The sequence below is a fragment of the Dendropsophus ebraccatus genome, chromosome 3, assembly GCF_027789765.1.
Source record: "Dendropsophus ebraccatus isolate aDenEbr1 chromosome 3, aDenEbr1.pat, whole genome shotgun sequence".
In the NCBI taxonomy this organism is placed as follows: Eukaryota; Metazoa; Chordata; class Amphibia; order Anura; family Hylidae; genus Dendropsophus; species Dendropsophus ebraccatus.
In genome coordinates this window covers 191247896-191271247 of record NC_091456.1, presented here as the reverse complement: position 1 = coordinate 191271247, position 23352 = coordinate 191247896, and the positions used below count along the sequence as shown (strand labels likewise).

Below are 23352 nucleotides of genomic sequence, written 5' to 3'. Positions count from 1 at the left end.
CATATACAGCTCAGCTACATGTACATTACACACATACAGCTCAGCTACATGTACATTACACATATACAGCTCAGCTACATGTACATTACACATATATACAGCTCAGCTACATGTACATTACACATATACAGCTCAGCTACTTGTACATTACACACATACAGCTCAGCTACATGTACATTACACACATACAGCTCAGCTACATGTACATTACACACATATACAGCTCAGCTACATGTACATTACACACATACAGCTCAGCTACATGTACATTACACATATATACAGCTCAGCTACATGTACATTACACACATACAGCTCAGCTACATGTACATTACACACATATACAGCTCAGCTACATGTACATTACACACATACAGCACAGCTACATGTACACTACACATATACATATACAGCTCAGCTACATGTACATTACACATATACAGCTCAGCTACATGTACATTACACATATACGCTCAGCTACATGTACATTACACACATACAGCTCAGCTACATGTACATTACACACATACAGCTCAGGTACATGTACATTACACATATACAGCTCAGCTACATGTACATTACACACATATACAGCTCAGCTACATGTACATTACACATATACAGCTCAACTACATGTACATTACACACATACAGCTCAGCTACATGTACATTACACACATACAGCTCAGCTACATGTACATTACACACATACGGCTCAGCTACATGTACATTACACACATACGGCTCAGCTACATGTACATTACACACATACAGCTCAGCTACATGTACATTACACACATACAGCTCAGCTACATGTACATTACACATATATACAGCTCAGCTACATGTACATTACACACATACAGCTCAGCTACATGTACATTACACATATATACAGCTCAGCTACATGTACATTACACATATACAGCTCAGCTACATGTACATTACACATATACAGCTCAGCTACATGTACATTACACACATACAGCTCAGCTACATGTACATTACACACATATACAGCTCAGCTACATGTACATTACACACATACAGCTCAGCTACATGTACATTACACACATACAGCTCAGCTACATGTACATTACACACAGGGCTCTGCTGCAGGCATATATAACACACACATACACAGCTCTGCTCCACACACATCACTTCAGCTCATCCAGCACAGCAGAGTCCTGCATACACTGAGCAGCAGCCCCTGATCATGTGACTCCTCCTCCATGTGACTGATCACATGACTGTGACATCATGGCAGGTCCTGGAAGCACACGGCTCTTGTACAGCTCTGCAGGTGGAGGGAAGTAGCTGGGGGACAGCGGGAGGATTAACCCCTTCAGGACTGGGCGGTTTTGAGTTGTGAGATGACGTTTTTTCTCGCTTTCTTTGACGCATCATAAGAGACTGAACGTCTTTACGTATTTATAACTTGTTTCTTTTTATTCCTGTGCCGGGTTTGGTGTCTGCCGGACAAGTTGTAATTTTTACTTGCAGCCTTTATTATCCATTGTCTCATCTTCTCTCCATTCATCTCCCAACACTCCAGGATCCTCTGCTGATATCTTCTATATAAGAGACCGACCCATCAACCATGGAGAGAGACAGAGACAAGATGGCCGAGAGGATAATAACCCTCACCCTACACATACTCTTCCTGCTTACTGGGGAGGTGAGGGATTCTGGGAGTGATGTCATCATGACATCATTCTTATCTATGGAATAACAGATGGATAGGACTGGAGAGGTGAGGGATTCTGGGAGTGATGTCATCATGACATCATTCTTATCTATGGAATAACAGATGGATAGGACTGGAGAGGTGAGGGATTCTGGGAGTGATGTCATCATGACATCATTCTTATCTATGGAATAACAGATGGATAGGACTGGAGAGGTGAGGGATTCTGGGAGTGATGTCATCATGACATCATTCTTATCTATGGAATAACAGATGGATAGGACTGGAGAGGTGAGGGATTCTGGGAGTGATGTCATCATGACATCATTCTTATCTATGGAATAACAGATGGATAGGACTGGAGAGGTGAGGGATTCTGGGAGTGATGTCATCATGACATCATTCTTATCTATGGAATAACAGATGGATAGGACTGGGGAGGTGAGGGATTCTGGGAGTGATGTCATCATGACATCATTCTTATCTATGGAATAACAGATGGATAGGACTGGAGAGGTGAGGGATTCTGGGAATGGATGGAGTGATAGTAATGTGTCTCTCCATACACAGGATTACACAGTAGTGAAGAAGTCCTCTAGTGGGCGCTGTGGGGCCCCTGGGTGTGAAGGATGGGGAAGAACCCTGAGCCCAATCCCGGGGCCCCTGATACATGAGGAAATGGAGGAAGAGAAGATCCTAGAAGTCACCAACAAGATGGTGGAGCTGCTGAGTGGAGAGGTGAGACTGTGGCTGCTGGGAATGCTGGGACATTATACAGTAACACCACTGGAGGGGTGGGGGGGATGACTGTGTGATCATTGTGTGTGTCAGGTTCCTATAAGGTGTCAGGACGTGGCGGTCTATTTCTCCATGGAGGAGTGGGAGTATGTAGAAGGACACAAGGATCAGTACAAGGATGTGATGCCGGAGGACCCTGTGCAGTCGCTCTCAGGTTGGTCGGAGCAGTTGCTTCTTCTGATGTATTGCTCTGTTCTGGTTGCTGAGATTTCGGTCTTGTTATAGTCAGACGTCTCTTTCAGTCTCTGTTGTCTTGTTCTGTCTTTGCTGTTTGTACTATATCTGAGCCATCAGACAGGACTACAACTCCCAGCAGGATTACTTCCTTGTAGTTGCTATTTGTTCCTGACATTGGGGGGCGCTTGTATTACAGTGGTACCTCGGTTCTCGGACGTCATTGGTTCTGGAGGGCAGTCTGAGAACCAGGCAGTGTTTTCCCCATAGGAAATAATGTAAATGTGTTTAATTGGTTCCAGCACCTAAATAATTAGCAAACACCACTCATTTTTGCATAGAAAAGTGTCCAGATTAATCAATACAATAAAATACAATATACAGCACAGTACTATGCAGAACAGGATATAATAAACAACAAATGTTCAACAAACCATCAGTGACTGGTGATGAGGGAGAAGAGGAGGGATCTTCTGTACTAATCACTGTATACAATCTAGAAGAAAGAACAAGTAATACAGGGCCGGCCTTAGGGTAGATGGCGCCCTGTGCAGAATATTTTGCACTTTTGTACCCCCCCCCCCCCTCTGGCAGATTGTAGCCCATCCCAAGCCTATCTCTTGGAGACACACACTGTATATACTGCTGACACAGACAGATACAGTCACATATACACATACAGACACACAGGAGGAGATTTATCAAACATGGTGTGATGTGAAACTGGCTCAGTTGCCCCTAGCAACCAATCAGATTCCACTTTTCATTCCTCACAGACTCTTTGGGAAATGAAAGGTGGAATCTGATTGGTTGCCGGGGGCAACTGGCGCAGTTCTACTTTACACCATGTTTAATCAATCTCCACCATAGTGTATATACTGCTTACACAGACACATACAGACACACAGTATATATATCCTGCAAACACAGACACACATACAGTCACATATACACCACACAGGAGCATGCTGGGAGTTGTTGTCCTACCACAGAGCAAAGTTGCTACAGTAGCCTATGAACTCTGTCTCACAGCGCAAGTGTCAGTCAGGGAACCCTCAGCATTCCGCTCAACCCAGGTAACAAGGCTTTTCGCTTTTCGCTCAAGTATTTATTGGAACTTTTGTCAAGTGTATATTAGAGCCTGTTTGTATTACTTGCTGCACATTTGCAAATAGTAAACCAAATCAACGTTACTCAGGAGTCAGTGATTATTCATCACCACCTGCACAGCATATATACTGCAACCTTGGGACACTTCCCCTTTCTGTGGGTGGCGGGTCCTACTATCCGGGAGGGTCATTACACCGCTCTGGCCACCTGTGACTGTGACTATATCATCCGTGACATTATCCCAAGGGATCTGGTAGCAACCTGACAGGACACTGACCACAGGGGAGAAGGGTACAACTGGCCTTACACACTAAAAGCAGACGTGCCATCTCACCTGTGTGCCCACCTGGCACTGGCGTCACACAGAGGCGTAGCTAGCTTTTCCTGCACACATGCACATATACAGACACATATACACATATACAGACACATGACAGATACACACATGCACATATACACACACATGCACATATACAGACACATGACAGATACACACATGCACTTATACAGACACATGACAGATACACACATGCACATATACAGACACATGACTGATACACACATGCACATATACAGACACATGACTGATACACACATGCACATATACAGACACATGACAGATACACACATGCACATATACAGACACATGACTGATGCACACATGCACATATACAGACACATACTCACACATGCACATATACAGACAAATGACAGATACACACATGCACTTATACAGACACATAAACACATATGCACAGACACATGACAGATACACTCATGCACATATACATATACAGACACATACACATGACTGATACACACATGCACATATTCAGACACATGACTGATACACACATGACAGATACACACATGCACATATTCAGAAACATGACTGATACACACATGCACATATACAGACACATGACTGGTACACTTATACAGACACCTACACATATGCACATATACACATCCATACACACGTGAACATACACATAACAGATACACATATACAGACACATACACACATATGCACATATACAGAAACATGACATAAATACCGACAAATGAACATACAGACACAAGAACGTTCAGTTTTAATGTACGGAAGATGCATACCTCCTCCTCCTTCATGGTAGCTAGCACCAGCAGCTTCTCCCGCCCTTTCCCCTGCTCCGACATCAGAAGGTCCCAGGAAGAAACCTGAACTCCGTGGCGGATTAAATGTACCCTGGGCCCCGAGCTGTCCACCCAACCTGGGCCCCTACCCCACCCCCCCTCCCATAAACATATTGCCACCTGGTCCCTATCTGTTTCCCTAACACACTACCCCACCTGAACCCCTCCACCCACACACACTACCCCACCTGACCCCCTCTCTCCCCAATGCTTCTCCCCCGTGCTTCCTCCCCCCCCCCATACTTCTCTCCCCCAATGCTTCTCCTCCCCTGCTTCTCTCCCCCCATACTTCTTCCCCATACTTCTTTCTCCAATGCTTCTCCCCCCCGGGATTCTCTCCTCCATGCTTCTCTCCCCATACTTCTCCCCCCCCCATGCTTCTCCCCCCTGCTTCTCTTTCACCATGGTTCTCTCTCCTGTTTCTCTGCCCCATTGCTTCTCCTCCCCCATACTTCTCCTGACATGCTTCTCTCCCCCATACTTCTCCTCCCATGCTTCTCCCCCTGCTTCTCTCCCCAATACTTCTCTCCCCATACTTCTCCCCCCTGTGCTTCTCTCTCCCATGCTTCTCTGCTGTGCTTCTCTCCACCATACTTTTCTCCCCGTGCTTCTCTCCCCCATGCTTCTCCACCCTGCTTCTCTCCTCCATATTTCTCTTCCCATACTTCTCCCCCCCATAATTCTCTTCCCATACTTCTCCACCCTGCTTCTCTCCTCCATACTTCTCCTCCCCTGCTTCTCTCCCCTATACATCTCCCCCATACTTCTCCTCCCCTGCTTCTCTCCTCCCCTGCTTCTCTCTCCCCCATGCTTCTTTCCCCCCCCATGCTTCTCTCCCCCCCCACGCTTCTCTCCCCCCCCCCCCCACGCTTCTCTCCCCCCCCCACGCTTCTCTCCCCCCCACGCTTCTCTCCCCCCCATGCTTCTCTCCACCCCCTGCTTCTTTCCCCCCCCATGCTTCTCCTCCCCATATTCTCTCCCCCATGCTTCTCCTCCCCATATTCTCTCCCCCGGTGCTTCTCTCTTCCATGCCTCCTCACCTCCACCGAGCTTCACCTACAGCTCGCCTGTAGCGCCCGCTGGACGTGCTGCTCCGATCCAATCAGCGAAGACTGGGAGTGTGGGGCCGCTGTGGCGGGCCGTTGTGTACGCATCCAATCAGCGTGTGCGCCATGGGCCGGTCTCCGCTGATTGGAGCAGCACGTCGGGTGGGCAGTAGGTGAGGTAGGCGGGTGGGCATGGGCCCCCCCGGAGCCTCGGGGGGCCACCCAAACCGCCCACATTATAATCTGCCACTGCCTGAACTCCTCTCTCTCCGGCCTGTATGAGCGGCATGACAGGTAGAAATACAGTGAGTGGCAGAGAATATTCTATACAGGAAGGCTGGGGCTGCAGGCTCACAGGACACAGGAAGTCATAAGATTCGGTAGGTGTCCCCACGGTAGTGACTAAATCCCATAACGCAAAGGGACCTTGCTGTGGGCGCACACAGCTCCCAGGCAAGCCCGCCCAGGTTGGATTTCATTGGCTGCTCCACTCCAGGCTTCCTATCAGTCAAAATCAGACCCTGCCAGACCCCCGACCTGTGACGTCCCACACTCCACCAGGAGTACGGGAGGTCAGCTGGGTATTGATTTACACCGCCACCCTGTCCACGTGGGCACAGGAAGACTGGCAAAGCTGCCGACAGCTTCTCGTTAAGATATAATAATACTATATCGGGCCAGAAGCCCGCCCCGAGTGATAGCGTTAGCTTGCGAATAAGGGCGTGTGGGTACGTTGATCGAGACAAAAGAACGGCCACAGATTAAATAGGATATTTAATTGCCCTAAGGGCGCACTAAACAACACACAATATACACAGAATAATATATACAGTGGTCAGAGACAAAGTACAGGTGGTAGCACAGACAGTTTTAGCAATTGGTCGTTACCGTAATTTGGGTGGTAAAGCGAAGCATGGGAGGCGTGTGCTTGCTGCGTTGGTTTTCAATGGGTCCTGTCTAGCCCCTGGGATATATACACCTGGCCGACACGGCCCCCTCCCAAGTGTGGGCTGGTCTCAGCTACTCCCCCTTGGGCTTACAGCCCAAAACCCCTGTATCCCCAAAGTGGGTCATATCTTCCTAACACCGGGTCGTAGGGAGATGGTTCTGGTACCATTGGGTCCGGCGATATTTGGGATCTCGGGGTCCCAAAGAGGAGTGAGACACAGAGGGACGTTCGTGTGGGTCAGACGATTCAGAAGATATACTTTTCATATGGCTAGGCCGCACGGAAATTCCATATCTCATTATCTGGAGATATTTGCTCTGATCTAGGTAGGGGGTCTGTTATCAGGGCTTTGGATGCCTGTTGGCCTCTCAGAGGGATACTTTTCACACTTAGGGACCTGGAGGCTCTGGACACTAGGCCCCCCTGCGGAGTATGGCTTCCTGGCAGATGGTGAGACATGGGCTATATTGATATATAGATATATCAATATATTGATGAACCATACTCCCTTTTCCTCATTTCCTCACAACCCTAATCCGAGCGTTTAGTATTAGGGTTGGGGGTCGGATTAGGGTTACTACAAACATCTAACTATCCCCTTCCCACACAACAACCCTAACCCTCGGGGATGATGCTAATCAGGAGGGTTAGGGTTGGGGGTGTGAGAAATCTGTGGGAGGTAACTCTAAGACGACCCCCAACCCTAATACTAAACGCTCGGATTAGGGTCGGGGGTCCGGCAGGTTCTGATTTTGACTGCTAGGAAGCCCGGAGTGGAGCAGCCAATGAAATCCGGCCGGGGCGGGGCTTGTCTGGGAGCTGTGTGCGCACACCCAGTGAGGTCCCTTTGCGGTATGGGATTTAGTCACTACCGTGTCCCCACTGCCTCCTCACACTGAAGCGCAGAGCTGATGTCCAGGGAGCTGGAGGTTCCTTACACCACCACTTCCTGCACTCACAGCACCTCTCTGTCAGCATCTTTTAAGGTGACAGGGATGCCGTGTGTGTGCAGACTCCATTCACACAGGCCTCTGTCACTTAAAGCTGCAGACAGAAAGGCACTGGGTATGAAGGAGGCTGGCGCCCCCCCACCAGCCTTGCGCCCGGGGCAGCTGACCCCCCTGCCCCCCTCGCTACGCCCCTGGCGTCACGTGACACGAACCTAATGTCCGGTTGTATCTCGGCCATCCACCACAGGAGTGGCATCACACTTCCATCTAGCAAGTGACCGGCCATCCCTCCAATATAACACCTACGGGGGTACACCACACTGTACCATACACATACCGTACAGTATTCCTGTATTCCCCACCACCACAAATACATACTATCACCAAGCCTAAACATTAACTTTAAAAAAACTTTAGAGAACTAAGCAGCTCAACATCCAAAGCGATCGAAAACCGAGATACCACTGTACTTTTCTGTGAGTCTCATGATTGGTTCCACTGTTCTGCCCTAAAATAAGTCCTGGGGGTATCAGAGTAGCATTTGCCATTGTTAGGACCCAGGAAAGACAACTGGTAAAGGTGAAGCCTGATTCTGCAATCTAGTGATCTGTCATTGTCATCAAACACATAACATCAATCTTATTCCTCTAATAACAGATGGAAATGGCCGGAGGGGAGAAAGATTCAATGAGCGGAAGATCCTACAACTCGCCAACAAGATGATTGAGCTGCTGACTGGAAAGGTGAGGGATTCTGGGAGTGATGTCATCATGACATCATTCTTATCTATGGAATAACGGATAGGACTGGAGAGGTGAGGGATTCTGGGAATGGATGGAGTAATAGTAATGTGTCTCTCCATACACAGGATTACACAGTAGTGAAGAAGTCCTCTAGTGGGCGCTGTGGGGCCCCTGGGTGTGAAGGATGGGGAAGAACCCTGAGCCCAATCCCGGGGCCCCTGATACATGAGGAAATGGAGGAAGAGAAGATCCTAGAAGTCACCAACAAGATGGTGGAGCTGCTGAGTGGAGAGGTGAGACTGTGGCTGCTGGGAATGCTGGGACATTATACAGTAACACCACTGGAGGGGTGGGGGGGATGACTGTGTGACCATTGTGTGTGTCAGGTTCCTATAAGGTGTCAGGACGTGGCGGTCTATTTCTCCATGGAGGAGTGGGAGTATGTAGAAGGACACAAGGATCAGTACAAGGATGTGATGCTGGAGGATCAGCAGCCCCTCCCATCAGCAGGTAATAGACAGGACTATATACACACCTCCTCTCTGTATTATCTGGATGGAAAGAATGAATTCAGTCTCTGTATGTGTTCCCTCCAGTCAGATCCAGTAAGAGAACAGCACCAGAGAGATGTCCCCGTCCTCTTCTCCCACAGGATCAGGATCAGGTAGATGGAGATGTTCCCTATGATCTGTACATCCCACCTGACTTCTCCTACTGTCTGATGACTTTTACAATATTTCTCTCACATATTATGAATCAGGGGGAAGATGGGAAAAATATTAATGCTCCAGAGACAGATGTGAGCAGTGATGAGCAGTATAAGGAGGACATCACTACAGGGAAGGATCTGAACTATATTAATGCCACAGTCAAGGTGATAAAAGAAGAAGAGGAGACATACGTGAGCGGTGATGAGCAGTATAAGAAGGAAGTTACTGGAGGGAAGAAACTGAAGTGTTTTAATGCTAAAGACATTAGGGTAAAGGAAGAGTCGGATGAAGAAGAGACAGATGACAGCAGTGATGAGCAGTATAAGGAGGACATCACTACAGGTAACCGCCCAGGTGAGTAGTGACCAGTAAATGCAGAGAACAGTCACACCTTCTCCTCAGTCACCGGCTGTAACTATTCTGTGTGGAATATTATAAGCTCCGTGTCCTGTCAGTTTTCCAGCTATATAATCATTCAGCCTAAGTTCTAATATAATATAGATGAGGATGTGACGCGGCTGCAGGTAATAACACATGATGTGTGTATAATATATGGAATACAGTCATATAATATGTGTGTGCTGTGCCGCCCTGTAGCTGGGTTGTGCTTCACTATCTGGAGAAAAGTGCGGCACTGCCAGCAGAACATTTCCCGCCTGATGAACATGTCTCCAGGTCTGTTAGAATTTCCCACACTTGAATAGTCGTGTCCCACCGGCCCCCGGACTGATGGCGTCTGTAGCTTTTATACATTTCCCTCTATTTCAACCATTAAACTCTATAAGACCTGAACTCAAGGTCATAGAGGACTTTTCAACGGGTTTGGCCAATATTCATAACCAAACTCAGCCTGAGAACAACATAGAGTTCCTGCAGATGATGTTATTACCCATAATGCATAGTGACGCTGGACTCCTGTTTTAGGGCCCTATTCCACAGTAACCATAATCGCCTGGATCGGGCCCGATTCGGCCGATTATCGTTTGGTGAAATAGAACGATCAGCCGATGATCGTGTCATCGGCTGATCGTTCATTTAGGGCCAGATCTAAAATCATCGTTCCCCCACCGCGCATCGCTACGGTTGAATAGCGGTGCGCGGCGGGCGACCGACGACTTGAAAAGAAGCATCATCATACATTACCTGGCTGCAGGGCTTCTTCCCTGGGTCCCGCGCGCTATATCTTCTGAATGGCCGGACAGCTGACGGAGTGCTCAGCCAATCACAGGCCGGGACCGCCGCGGCCTGTGATTGGCTGAGTGTGGCCTGTCAGCTGACCGGCCATTCAGAAGATATAGTGCTGGGAACGCGGGGAGGAGACGGAGCGGAGGACAAGCCCTGCAGCCAGGTAATGTATTGCTGCAAGGACATCGGTAACTATGTCCCTGCAGCCCTCGCTCAACGATCATCGGGCCGTGAAATAGGCCCAGTAATCGAGCGGCGATCTGCTAGATCAACATCGTTGATTGGGCCCTCCTTGGCCCGTGGAATAGGACCCTTACTCTATGAGCCAGATCACACGGAGCAAAAGCATCAAAATTAGTGGAATCTCCACCGGCCTCAGTGTGTCAGTGGGAGAGCTCGCCCGTCTCCGCTTCTGCCGTTCTATAATTCTTATTATGTTACATAAAAAAGAGTAACTTTCCATGTCCGCAATATGTTTAAGCTTCTATTACTGGGAAATAAGAGAAATGGTGTTTTCTCCTTTGCAGATGATTCTACCAGGAGCTCAGGGGGACATCAGATCTCCTCAGAGGATCATATCACACAAGATACATATGAGGAGCCGTCCACTATCCCAGATACACCCTCAGCCCCTCACAGCAAAGATCTCTCATCTCATCCTGTTATACAAGTCCCATCTTCTGATCCATCACAGCAAGCTGACATTTACAGAGAAGACGATGAACATCAAAGAGGAAATACAGGAAAGACTCAGGTTTCACATTTACAACATGAAAAATATCTTACGGGGGAGAAGCCATTTTCATGTTCAGAATGTGGGAAATGTTATATTTGGAAATCAACTCTTGTTAAGCATCAGAAAACTCACACAGGGGAGAAGCCATTTTCATGTTCAGAATGTGGGAAATGCTTTACTCGGAAATGGGTTCTTGTTTACCATCAAAGAATTCACACAGGGGAGAAGCCATTTTTATGTTCAGAATGTGGCCAATGTTTTACTCGGAAATCAGTTCTTGTTTACCATCAAAAAATTCACACAGGGGAGAAGCCATTTTCATGTTCAGAATGTGGGAAATGTTTTATTATGAAATCACATCTTGTTAAACATCAACAAATTCACACAGGGGAGAAGCCATTTTCATGTTCAGAATGTGGAAAATCTTTTAATCGGAGATCATCTCTTGTTAGACATCAGACAACTCACACAGGGGAGAAGCCATTTTCATGTTTAGAATGTGGGAAATGTTTTACTGGGAAATCACATCTTGTTGAACATCAACAAATTCACACAGGGGAGAAGCCATTTTCATGTTCAGAATGTGGAAAATGTTTTAATCGGAGATCATCTCTTGTTACACATCAGAGAACTCACACAGGGGAGAAGCCATTTTCATGTTCAGAATGTGGGAAATGTTTTACTGGGAAATCACATCTTGTTAAACATCAACAAATTCACACAGGGGAGAAGCCATTTTCATGTTCAGAATGTGGAAAATGTTTTAATCGGAAGTCACATGTTCTTGAACATCAAAAAATTCACACGGCAAAGATGTCATTTTCATGTTCAGACTGTGGGAAATGTTTTACTCGGAAAGCAAAGCTCCTTGAACATCAAAAAAATCACACAGGGGAGAAGCCATTTTCATGTTCAGAATGTGGGAAATGTTTTACTGGGAAATACCATCTTGTTAAACATCAACAAATTCACACAGGGGAGAAGCCATTTCCATGTTCAGAATGTGGAAAATGTTTTTCTGACAAATCACATCTCGTTACGCATCAGAGAACTCACACAGGGGAGAAGCCTTTTTCATGTTCAGAATGTGGGAAATGTTTTACTTGGAAATCAATTCTTCTTGGACATCAAAAAATTCACACAGGGGAAAAGCCATTTTCATGTTCAGAATGTGGAACATGTTTTATTCAGAAATCAGAGCTTGTTAAACATCAAAGAATTCACACTGGAGAGAAGCCATTTTCTTGTTCAGAATGCGGAAAATGTTTTACTTGGAAAAAAAGTCTTCTCGATCATCAAAAAATTCACACAGGGGAGAAGCCATTTTCTTGTTCAGAATGTGGAACATGTTTTATTCAGAAATCAGAGCTTGTTAAACATCAAAGAATTCACACTGGAGAGAAGCCATTTTCTTGTTCAGAATGCGGAAAATGTTTTACTTGGAAAAAAAGTCTTCTCGATCATCAAAAAATTCACACAGGGGAGAAGCCATTTCCATGTTCAGAATGCGGGAAATGTTTTATTCATAAATCAGAGCTTGTTAAACATCAACAAATTCACACAGGGGAGAAGCCATTTTCATGTTCAGAATGTGGAAAATGTTTTAATCGGAGATCATCTCTTGTTACACATCAGAGAACTCACACAGGGGAGAAGCCATTTTCATGTTCAGAATGTGGGAAATGTTTTACTGTGAAATCACATCTTGTTAAACATCAACAAATTCACACAGGGGAGAAGCCATTTTCATGTTCAGAATGTGGGAAGCGTTTTACTTGCAAGTCAAATCAACGTGAACATCAAAAAGTTCACACAGGGGAGAAGCCATTTTCTTGTTCAGAATGTGGAACATGTTTTATTCAGAAATCAGAGCTTGTTAAACATCAAAGAATTCACACTGGAGAGAAGCCATTTTCTTGTTCAGAATGTGGGAAATGTTTTACTTGGAAAAAAAGTCTTCTTTATCATCAAAAAATTCACACAGGGGAGAAGCCATTTTCATGTTCAGAATGTAAGAAATGTTTTACTCAGAAATCAGATCTTGTTAAACATCAAAGAATTCATGCAGGAGATACGCCGAAAACATACTCCAGCTGTCAGCAGGCGTAGGTTTTCTGCTGTGCGCACCGGCGTGCAGGGCATTTATGTAGGGGCAGTCCGAGTCTACATAAATCTCCGTAGCGCCGGAGCTGCGGGGACATTTTTAAGTCCGGTGCAGAAATGCCGGACTTAATAAATGTCCTCCATAGAGAATTGCACATGTAATACAATGACTGGCTCATTTTTAACGTAGATCACATTGCTGCCCATTGTGTTGAACTGTCAATGCGATTCTATTCGAGAGCAATACCACAGGAGAAATGCTGCCACAGGCCTCCTGTATCCGTTGTTTCAGGTGCCCCACATCCTGGATCTTCACGGATCACACCACAGCCCTCGGCGGCCATTCCACTGGGCCACGGCGGCTAATCCACTTCCCAGGAAACTGCTCATCGAGGAACGTTCGGACCTGACATCCGTAATGTAGTGGTGCACCATCTTGCTGGAAGAACTAAGGGAATGTGCCGGCTTCAGTGCACAGAGAGGGAAACACATCATCACGGAGCAATTGCAGATACCCGGTGGGACTTAGGTTTCCATTGATGGAGAATGGCCCCACTATCTTCATAGCCCATATACCACACCAGCAGTTTTTGTGTTCCAGCACATTTGGAGGGGTCTGTCCAGTGTGGGTTACTGTCGGACTGTTAGTTTTGTATAACGTCACTAATCACATAAAAGTTTGCCTCATCACTGAACAGAACCTATTGTGTAAACCTGGAATTGGGAACCCTCCGCCCTCCAGCTGCTGCAAAACTACAATTCCCATTATGCCTGAACAGCCCAAGCAAAGGGTTGTGTACTGCGTTCACCAGACATCAACACAATGTCTGTCCGCTCCTTGTTGGTAACCACTGCGACGTGTCAATGGCTGTAACAATAAAAAATCATGTCAACTCAATAATGAATAAAGATATATTAAAAATGAGCCCACCATTGTTTTTCTTGTGTGATTTTCTATGTGTTTGATGTGTCACATGACCCCCTTCTCATTGAAAAATTTGAATCCAATATGGCAGCTTTGCAGATGGGCATCAACCAGCTTAAAATGTTTCCCCCCTCCCATGCCACAAATGGTAAGGTGATATCAGCAGCCACTGCCATTGTTATCAGGGTCTATTCATACTCATGGCCCACCCTGTGAGTGTGTGTGTGTGTGTGTGTGTATATATATACACATACATATACACACAGTGGTACCTTGGTTTAAGAGTAACTTGGATTAAGAGCGTTTTGCAAGAAGAACTCACAGTGTTTCAAAATTCTAACTTGGTGTAAGAGCATTGCTTTGGTTTAAGAGCTCCCTGTACTGGGTGGGAGGGTGAGTGGGGAAGGGGCATGGCCTGCACAGGGTGGTCTACAGCACTGTACTCTGACCCAGGAAGTCTCCCTCAGCTTCCAAATCATAGCAGATCCACTTCAGGCTGGGGCTTGCATCGGGGGACAAGACTGGGGAGGTAATCTCGCAATAGCTGTAACCCCTCTCTCCCCGTACAGAGATTTCTGAATTTATGTGCCCACAAATGTCCTACTCATATATAATATATAATATGCCTACACTCAGTTATACACACTGCTGTTATAATATTCCTTTACTCACACTCAACTATACACAGCACTGCTATAATGTGCCTTCACTCACATTCGGCTATGCACATTGCTGTATATAATGTGCCTGCACTTAGACTCAGCTATACACACTGCTTCTATAATGTGCCTGCACTTAGACTCAGCTATACACACTGCTGCTATACTGTGCCTGCACTCACACTCAGCTATACACACTGCTGCTATAATGTGCCTGCACTCACACTCCGATATACACGCTGCTGCTATAATGTGCCTGCAATTACACTCAGCTATACACACTGCTGCTATAATGTGCCTGCACTCACGTTCAGCTATAGACACTGCTGCTATAATATGCCTGCACTCACACTCAGCTATACACACTGCTGCTATAATGTGCCTGCACTCACACTCAGCTGTACACACTACTGCTATAATGTGCCTGCACTTACACTTAGGTATACACACTGCTGCTATAATGTGCCTGCAGTTACACTCAGCTATACACACTGCTGCTATAATATGCCTGCACATACACACTTACCTATACACACTGCTGCTATAATGTGCATGCACTTACACTCAGCTATACCTACGCTGCTATAATATGCCTGCACTTACACTCAGCTATACACACTGCTGTATAGAGAAGTTTCTGTCACTGTCCTTCTGCAACTCTCTGTGATTCTTACATCCTGATTGCTGAACACACCCCTTTCCCATTGCTGTCATGTGACCACATAGACCTCTGACACTAGCCCTGCTTCTCTATTCTAGCCTGTTGTACTACGCTACTGCATTATGGGGATCTGCAGCTCCATCCTCTATCTACAAACTGCTGCTGTGTTAACAGGGTTATACAGTTACTATACATTATACACCACATGCTGCTATGCTGTACAGTAACTTATATATCACATATCCAGCTGCTGTGTTATCAGGGTTATACAGTTACTATACATTATATACCACATGCTGCTATACTGTACAGTAACTTATATATCACATATCCAGCTGCTGTGTTATCAGGGTTATGCAGTTACTATACATTATATACCACATGCTGCTATACTGTACAGTAACTTATATATCACATATCCAGCTGCTGCTGTGTTATCAGGGTTATACAGTTACTATACATTATACACCACATGCTGCTATACTGTACAGTAACTTATAATATCACATATCCAGCTGCTGCTGTGTTATCAGGGTTATACAGTTACTATACATTATACACCACATGCTCATTGCTATACTGTGCAGTAACTTATATATCACATATCCAGCTGCTGTGTTATCAGGGTTATACAGTTACTATACATTATACACCACATGCTGATTGCTATACTGTGCAGTAACTTATATATCACATATCCAGCTGCTGTGTTATCAGGGTTATACAGTTACTATACATTATACACCACATGCTGCTATACTGTACAGTAACTTATATATCACATATCCAGCTGCTGCTGTGTTATCAGGGTTATACAGTTACTATACATTATACACCACATGCTGATTGCTATACTGTACAGTAACTTATATATCACATATCCAGCTGCTGTGTTATCAGGGTTATACAGTTACTATACATTATACACCCCATGCTGCTATACTGTACAGTAACTTATATATCACATATCCAGCTGCTGTGTTATCAGGGTTATACAGTTACTATACATTATACACCACATGCTGCTATACTGTACAGTAACTTATATATCACATATCCAGCTGCTGTGTTATCAGGGTTATACAGTTACTATACATTATACACCACATGCTGCTATACTGTACAGTAACTTATATATCACATATCCAGCTGCTGTGTTATCAGGGTTATACAGTTACTATACATTATATACCACATACTGCTATACTGTACAGTAACATATATCACATATCCAGCTGCTGTGTTATCAGGGTTATATAGTTACTATACATTATACACCACATGCTGATTGCTATACTGTGCAGTAACTTATATATCACATATCCAGCTGCTGTGTTATCAGGGTTATACAGTTACTATACATTATACACCACATGCTGCTATACTGTACAGTAACTTATATATCACATATCCAGCTGCTGCTGTGTTATCAGGGTTATACAGTTACTATACATTATACACCACATGCTGATTGCTATACTGTACAGTAACTTATATATCACATATCCAGCTGCTGTGTTATCAGGGTTATACAGTTACTATACATTATACACCACATGCTGCTATACTGTACAGTAACTTATATATCACATATCCAGCTGCTGTGTTATCAGGGTTATACAGTTACTATACATTATACACCACATGCTGCTATACTGTACAGTAACTTATATATCACATATCCAGCTGCTGTGTTATCAGGGTTATACAGTTACTATACATTATACACCACATGCTGCTATACTGTACAGTAACTTATAATATCACATTCTGCTGTTTCTCATTGTTTATTTAATCTGTTTTACATGTTATTCAGAAAAAAAATCATTATTTTGGGGTGTGGAACCAATTGTCTGCATATCAGTGATTTATTATGGGAAAATTTGCTTTGGTTTAAGAGTGGATTTGGATTACAAATACGAATTATGCTCGTAATCCAAGGCACCACTGTATATAATAATAATATAATAAATGTCCTCCATAGAGAATTGCACATGTAAAACAATGACTGGCTCATTTTTAACGTAGCTCACATTGCTGCCCATTGTGTTGAACTGTCATCGTGATTCTATTCGAGAGCAAAATCACAGGAGAAATGCTGCCACAGGCCTCCTGTATCCGTTGTTTCAGTTGCTTTGGTTTAAGAGTGGATTTGGATTACAAGCACGAATTATGCTCGTAATCCAAGGCACCACTGTATATAATAATACCTCGGTGTTCAAAAGTTTCTGAATTTGAACTATTCAAACGAACATTTACCCAGAAGTAACGTTTGGAATTCGAACTTTACTCAATATCCGAACATTGCAAGTGTGGATGGTGGGTTGTACCTGGTGAGTTTAGCACTGGTGAGGCTTCACATACAGTACAGTACTGTATAAGACTGCTGAAGGCACATACAGTACAGTAGTAGTACAGGCAGTGTACCACCATCTCCCATCCTGTACAGCAGTGCTTCCCAACCTTTTCCACCTCGGGGCACCCCTACTAAATAATGTTCTACAAAATAATAAAACCGTCATACAGTAACTCACAGGTGACGTCTTCTTTGATCTGAGGCGTCACTTTCCCTTTTCCTCTCCATCCTGCCCGGGCCTCCATGATGATTCCTTCCAGATACGTTTCATCTTTTCAGAACCTGCGAGACAAACAATGTAGGCTCCGCACATTTCTAGCAACTTCCTTCCCCTTCTCCCTCCTGTAGGCTCCATAGTAACTGCGCTGTGTGAGATGCCCCCTGTATGTAGGATCCCCTGCTGTGCCCCCTGTATGTAGGATTCCCTGCTGTGCCCCCATGAGCTAATAATGCCCCCAGAGGTGCCCCCATGAACTAATAATGCCCCCAGAGATGCCCCCATATACTAATAATGCCCCCAGAGGTGCCCCCATGAACTAATAATGCCCCCAGAAGTGGCCCCCATGAACTAATAATGCCCCCAGAGGTGCCCCCATATACTAATAATGCCCCCAGAGGTGCCCCCATGAACTAAATGCCCCCAGAGGTGGCCCCATGAACTAAATGCCCCCAGAGGTGGCCCCCATGAACTAATAATGCCCCCAGAGGTGCCCCCATATACTAATAATGCCCCCAGAGGTGCCCCCATATACTAATAATGCCCCCAGAGGTGCCCCCATATACTAATAATGCCCCCAGAGGTGCCCCCATGAACTAAATGCCCCCAGAGGTGGCCCCATGAACTAAATGCCCCCAGAAGTGGCCCCCATGAACTAATAATGCCCCCAGAGGTGCCCCCATATACTAATAATGCCCCCAGAGGTGCCCCCATATACTAATAATGCCCCCAGAGGTGCCCCCATATACTAATAATGCCCCCAGAGGTGCCCCCATGAACTAATAATGCCCTCAGAGGTGGCCCCCATGAAATAATAATGCCCCCAGAGGTGCCCCCCATGAACTAATAATGCCCCCAGAGGTGCCCCATGAACTAATAATGCCCCCAGAGGTGCCCCCATATACTAATAATGCCCCCAGAGGTGCCCCCATATACTAATAATGCCCCCAGAGGTGCCCCATGAACTAATAATGCCCTCAGAGGTGGCCCCCATGAAATAATAATGCCCCCAGAGGTGCCCCCCATGAACTAATAATGCCCCCAGAGGTGCCCCCATGAACTAATAATGCCCCCAGAGGTGCCCCCATACACTAATAATGCCCCCTGCTCTGCCCCTAAAAAAAAACACCTACTCACCTAATCCGTGCTGTGGCTGCAGGCAGAAGCTCTCCTCCTCCTCTTTGGGCTCCATCTTGCGAGCCGCGGGGACGGGACGTCCGGCAGACGTGATGACGCCTGCCGGAGAGGTCACGTCCCGGCCTCCCATAGGCTGCCAGCATGAAGTGCCGGCGGCCTATGGGAGTGAATATAGGAGCAGGACGCTGACACTTCCTGCTCCTATATTCTGCTTACTTTAATGTTCCGCCCGCTGACAGTGTGGGCGGAACATCAAAGTGATCCGTGCATCCCGAGAAGCTGCGCGGTCGCAGCTTCTCGGGTTCTTAAAGAGACAGCGCACATTTCCCACCGGGATCCCGCGGCACCCCTGGCCGGTTCTCGGGATCCCGCGGCACCCCTGGCCGCGGCACCCCGGTTGGGTAACGCTGCTGTACAGTACTGTATAAGATTGCTGGAGTGCATATACAGTACAGTAGTAGTACAGGCAGTGCACCACCATCTCCCATCCTGTACTGTATAAGATTGCTGGAGTGCATACACAGTACAGTAGTAGTACAGGCAGTGCACCACCATCTTCCATCCTGTACAGTACTGTATAAGATTGCTGGAGTGCATACACAGTCGTGGCCAAAAGTATTGGCACCCCTGCAATTCTGTCAGATAATATTAAATTTCTTCTAGAAAATGATTGCAATCACAAATACTTTGGTATTAATCTCTTCATTTAATTTGTCTTCAATGGAAAACCACAAAAAGAATTGTCAATAAGCCAAATTGGATATAATTCCACACCAAACATAAAAAAGGGGTGGACAAAAGTATTGGCACCCTTAGAAAAATCATGTGATGCTTCTCTAATTTGTGTAACTAACAGCAGTTGTTACTTACCTGTGGCACATAACTAAATCACACTTGCAGTCAGTTGAAATGGATAATGCTGCGTTTACACGGAACGATTATTGCTCAAATTTTTGCAATAACGATCGCATTTGAGCGATAATCGTTCCGTGTAAACACAGCAAGCGATGAGCGAAAAATCGTTCATTTTGATCTTTCAACATCTTCTCAAATCATCGTTCGTCGTTCGCTAAATATTCGCAGTTCGCTTTGTGTAAACAGTCTTTCAAAGATTCACCCTGTCACCATGTGAAAGATCGTTAAAAACAATCGCAATAACGATTTTTCTTACGAATCTTTTAACGATTTTTCTCCGTCTAAATGATGATCGTTATGAAAATAAACTTCTTGCTTCAAAATCTTTAATCGTTCGATTGGGCGAATTATCGTTCGGTGTAAACCCAGCATTAGGGTCCATTTACACAGAAAGATTATCTGACAGATTATCTGCCAAAGCCAGGAATGTATTTGAAAAGAGGAGAAATCTCAGACTTTCATTTATGACCTGTCCTCTGTTTATAGTCTGCTTCTGGCTTTGGCTTCAAATCTTTGGTGGATAACCTGTCAGATAATCTTTCTGTGTAAACGGACCGTTAAAGTTGACGCAACCTTTGTCCTGTGTCCTTGTGTGACCATATTGAGCATGGAGAAAAGAAAGAAGACCAAAGAACTGTCTGAGGACTTGAGAAGCCAAATTGCGAGGAAGCATGAGCAATGTCAAGGCTACAAGTCCATCTCCAAAGACCTGGATGTTCCTGTGTCTACCGTGCGCAGTGTCATCGAGGAGTGTAAAGCCCATGGCACTGTGGCTAACCTCCTGAGATGTGGGCACTGTGGCTAACCTCCCAAAATGTGGGCACTGTGGCTAACCTCCCGAAATGTGGGCACTGTGGCTAACCTCCCGAGATGTGGGCACATTGGCTAACCTCCCTAGATGTGGGCACATTGGCTAACCTCCCTAGATGTGGGCACATTGGCTAATCTCCCTAGATGTGGGCACTGTGGCTAACCTCCCTAGATGTGGGCACTGTGGCTAACCTCCCTAGATGTGGGCACTATGGCTAACCTCCCTAGATGTGGGCACATTGGCTAACCTCCCGAGATGTGGGCACTGTGGCTAACCTCCCTAGATGTGGGCACTGTGGCTAACCTCCCTAGATGTGGGCACTGCGGCTAACCTCCCTAGATGTGGGCACTGCGGCTAACCTCCCGAGATGTGGGCACTGTGGCTAACCTCCCTAGATGTGGGCACTGCGGCTAACCTCCCGAGATATGGACGGAAAACAAAAACTGACGAGAGATTTTAACAAAAGATTGTGCGGATGGTGGCTAAAGAACCTCGACTAACATCCAAACAAGTTCTAGCTGCCCTGCAGTCCGAGGGTGCAACAGTGTCACCCCATACTATCCGTCAGTGTCTGAATGGAAAGGGACTCTATGGTAGGATACCCAGGAAGACCCCACAGTTGCAGTGTCCCAGAGTAGGTGTGGCTGCTGTGTTTTCTTGCCCACCTATAGTCAGGTATTTCCGTGTAGGACTCTGGGTGAATTGTATCTGCATTCTGCCTGTATCTTCTATTAATACCAATGATTTCTATTTCTGCTGCACTGCTTATTTTATGCCACTAACCAATCAGTGAGCTGGGTGCCTCAAGTGATCTGACCAATCACTGTCCAGTATCAAAGCTTTTTTGTTGTGTTCTGCCCAATCAGGGATGAGTTTATTCCCCTGAGGAGATGGAGTCCTGAGAGGATTTCTGTGAGGGAGCTGCTGTCATGGCTTCCCAGCTAAAGACCCCAAACCAAGGAGTGTGTTATTTCTCTAAAAACAACCTCATCTTAGCCATCAGGGCCGGACTGGGACTGAAAAGCAGCCCTGGCACACACACCCTACCAGCCCACATACATATCACCCCTATCCATTGCGTCGCACAGAGGGTTTTCCGATATGATCAGTAGTATACGGTCATATATAGTGTCAGCACACCATTACCAGATATTACCACCACATAATAACTACATGTTACCATTATAGTCTTACTAAACAAAACCAAGGGGAATTATACCAATAAGACTATACAGGGGACAAATAATACCGCCATACCATGACCACATAACAACTAACACCATCATACTGTATACAACACCCTGTATGCAGACCCTCTATACCTCCATACATGGAGTATATTACAGCACAGTTACTTGACTTAAGGTATTGCTGAGTCCCTTCGTCTATCCCCTACCGACCACTACCCCCCACTAAAACTCCTTATTCCACACACCCCCTCCCCCCTTTGACCCATTAATTGAGGACACCTCCTTTAACGTTGGAAAAAATTGGCCATAACAGCCTCTTTATTAAAAGTGCTTCCAATAATTAACAAACATAAAAATAAATAACAATAATAACAATAACATTAGTTAACCCATTATGACTAGGGAGGTCTGGCAGAGCACCCTGCAGCAGCACCAGTATTCCTGGCTATCCCCCCAGCCGCACCGCGCCGACTCAGGGGCTGACAAATCTGTCATCTGGCACTGCACCATTTTCCATCCACAAGCCACCAAACAAGCGGGAAGTATCATCCCTCTTATGGGTCCCCATCAGAATTACCACCTTAACGTGCCCTGCAAGACCTCCCTACCGCAGGCTGTCATGACAAAGAAAGCACCCAAAGCCCACACCCGAACACCAAAAGCCTGTAATAGGGCGGGCGGGCGGGCTGAATCAGGCCCGGCAAGAACTGTAGCTCCACCTCTTCCTCCTCTTCTTATAACACCGCGTCCGTTGGTAAGTGACTCACCTAGCAACTCCCGCATTTTCTCCTCAAACCCCTCACCCCCTCCCAACTGGCTCACACTTAACCCCTTACTGCCCCACTTAACCCCTTAAACTACATTCCCCGCTAACCTAGTCATGCTGGGCCTCCGCTAGGTCTGCGCCTCCCGCTCCGTGCCCTTCCTGGAAATCCTGTCACTCACCAGTGACGTTTTACCTGATTGGTGGCTTCTTCCTAATTTGGCCTAGGCGGTCATGGTGATTTCTAATGATCACAACTAGAGATGAGCGAACCGGGTTCGGGTTCGAGTCCAGCCGAACCCGAATGTTCGACATTTGATTAGCGGTGGCTGCTGAACTTGGATAAAG

The 23352-nt window shown here is 45.9% G+C and overlaps 2 protein-coding genes across 2 annotated transcripts in view; both read left to right on the top strand.

Annotated features, from left to right (window-relative positions):
- The window catches only part of LOC138786842 (zinc finger protein 850-like), a 96059-nt gene extending 81764 nt beyond the window's left edge, over positions 1 to 14295 (top strand). Inside the window, exon 5 of the mRNA XM_069963914.1 lies at positions 11409 to 14295. Within this exon, the coding sequence (XP_069820015.1) occupies positions 11409 to 13376 (1968 nt within the window). The 3' untranslated portion in view covers positions 13377 to 14295. The remainder of the gene's footprint in view (positions 1 to 11408) is intronic.
- Positions 2059 to 9293, top strand: LOC138786833 (oocyte zinc finger protein XlCOF29-like). The gene is made up of 3 exons (XM_069963901.1): positions 2059 to 2642; positions 8551 to 8636; positions 8762 to 9293. The coding sequence occupies exons 1-3, from the start codon at positions 2561 to 2563 to the stop codon at positions 8996 to 8998; spliced, it is 405 nt and encodes a 134-aa protein (XP_069820002.1). The 5' UTR covers positions 2059 to 2560; the 3' UTR covers positions 8999 to 9293.
- Positions 14296 to 23352: the final 9057 nt, after the last annotated feature.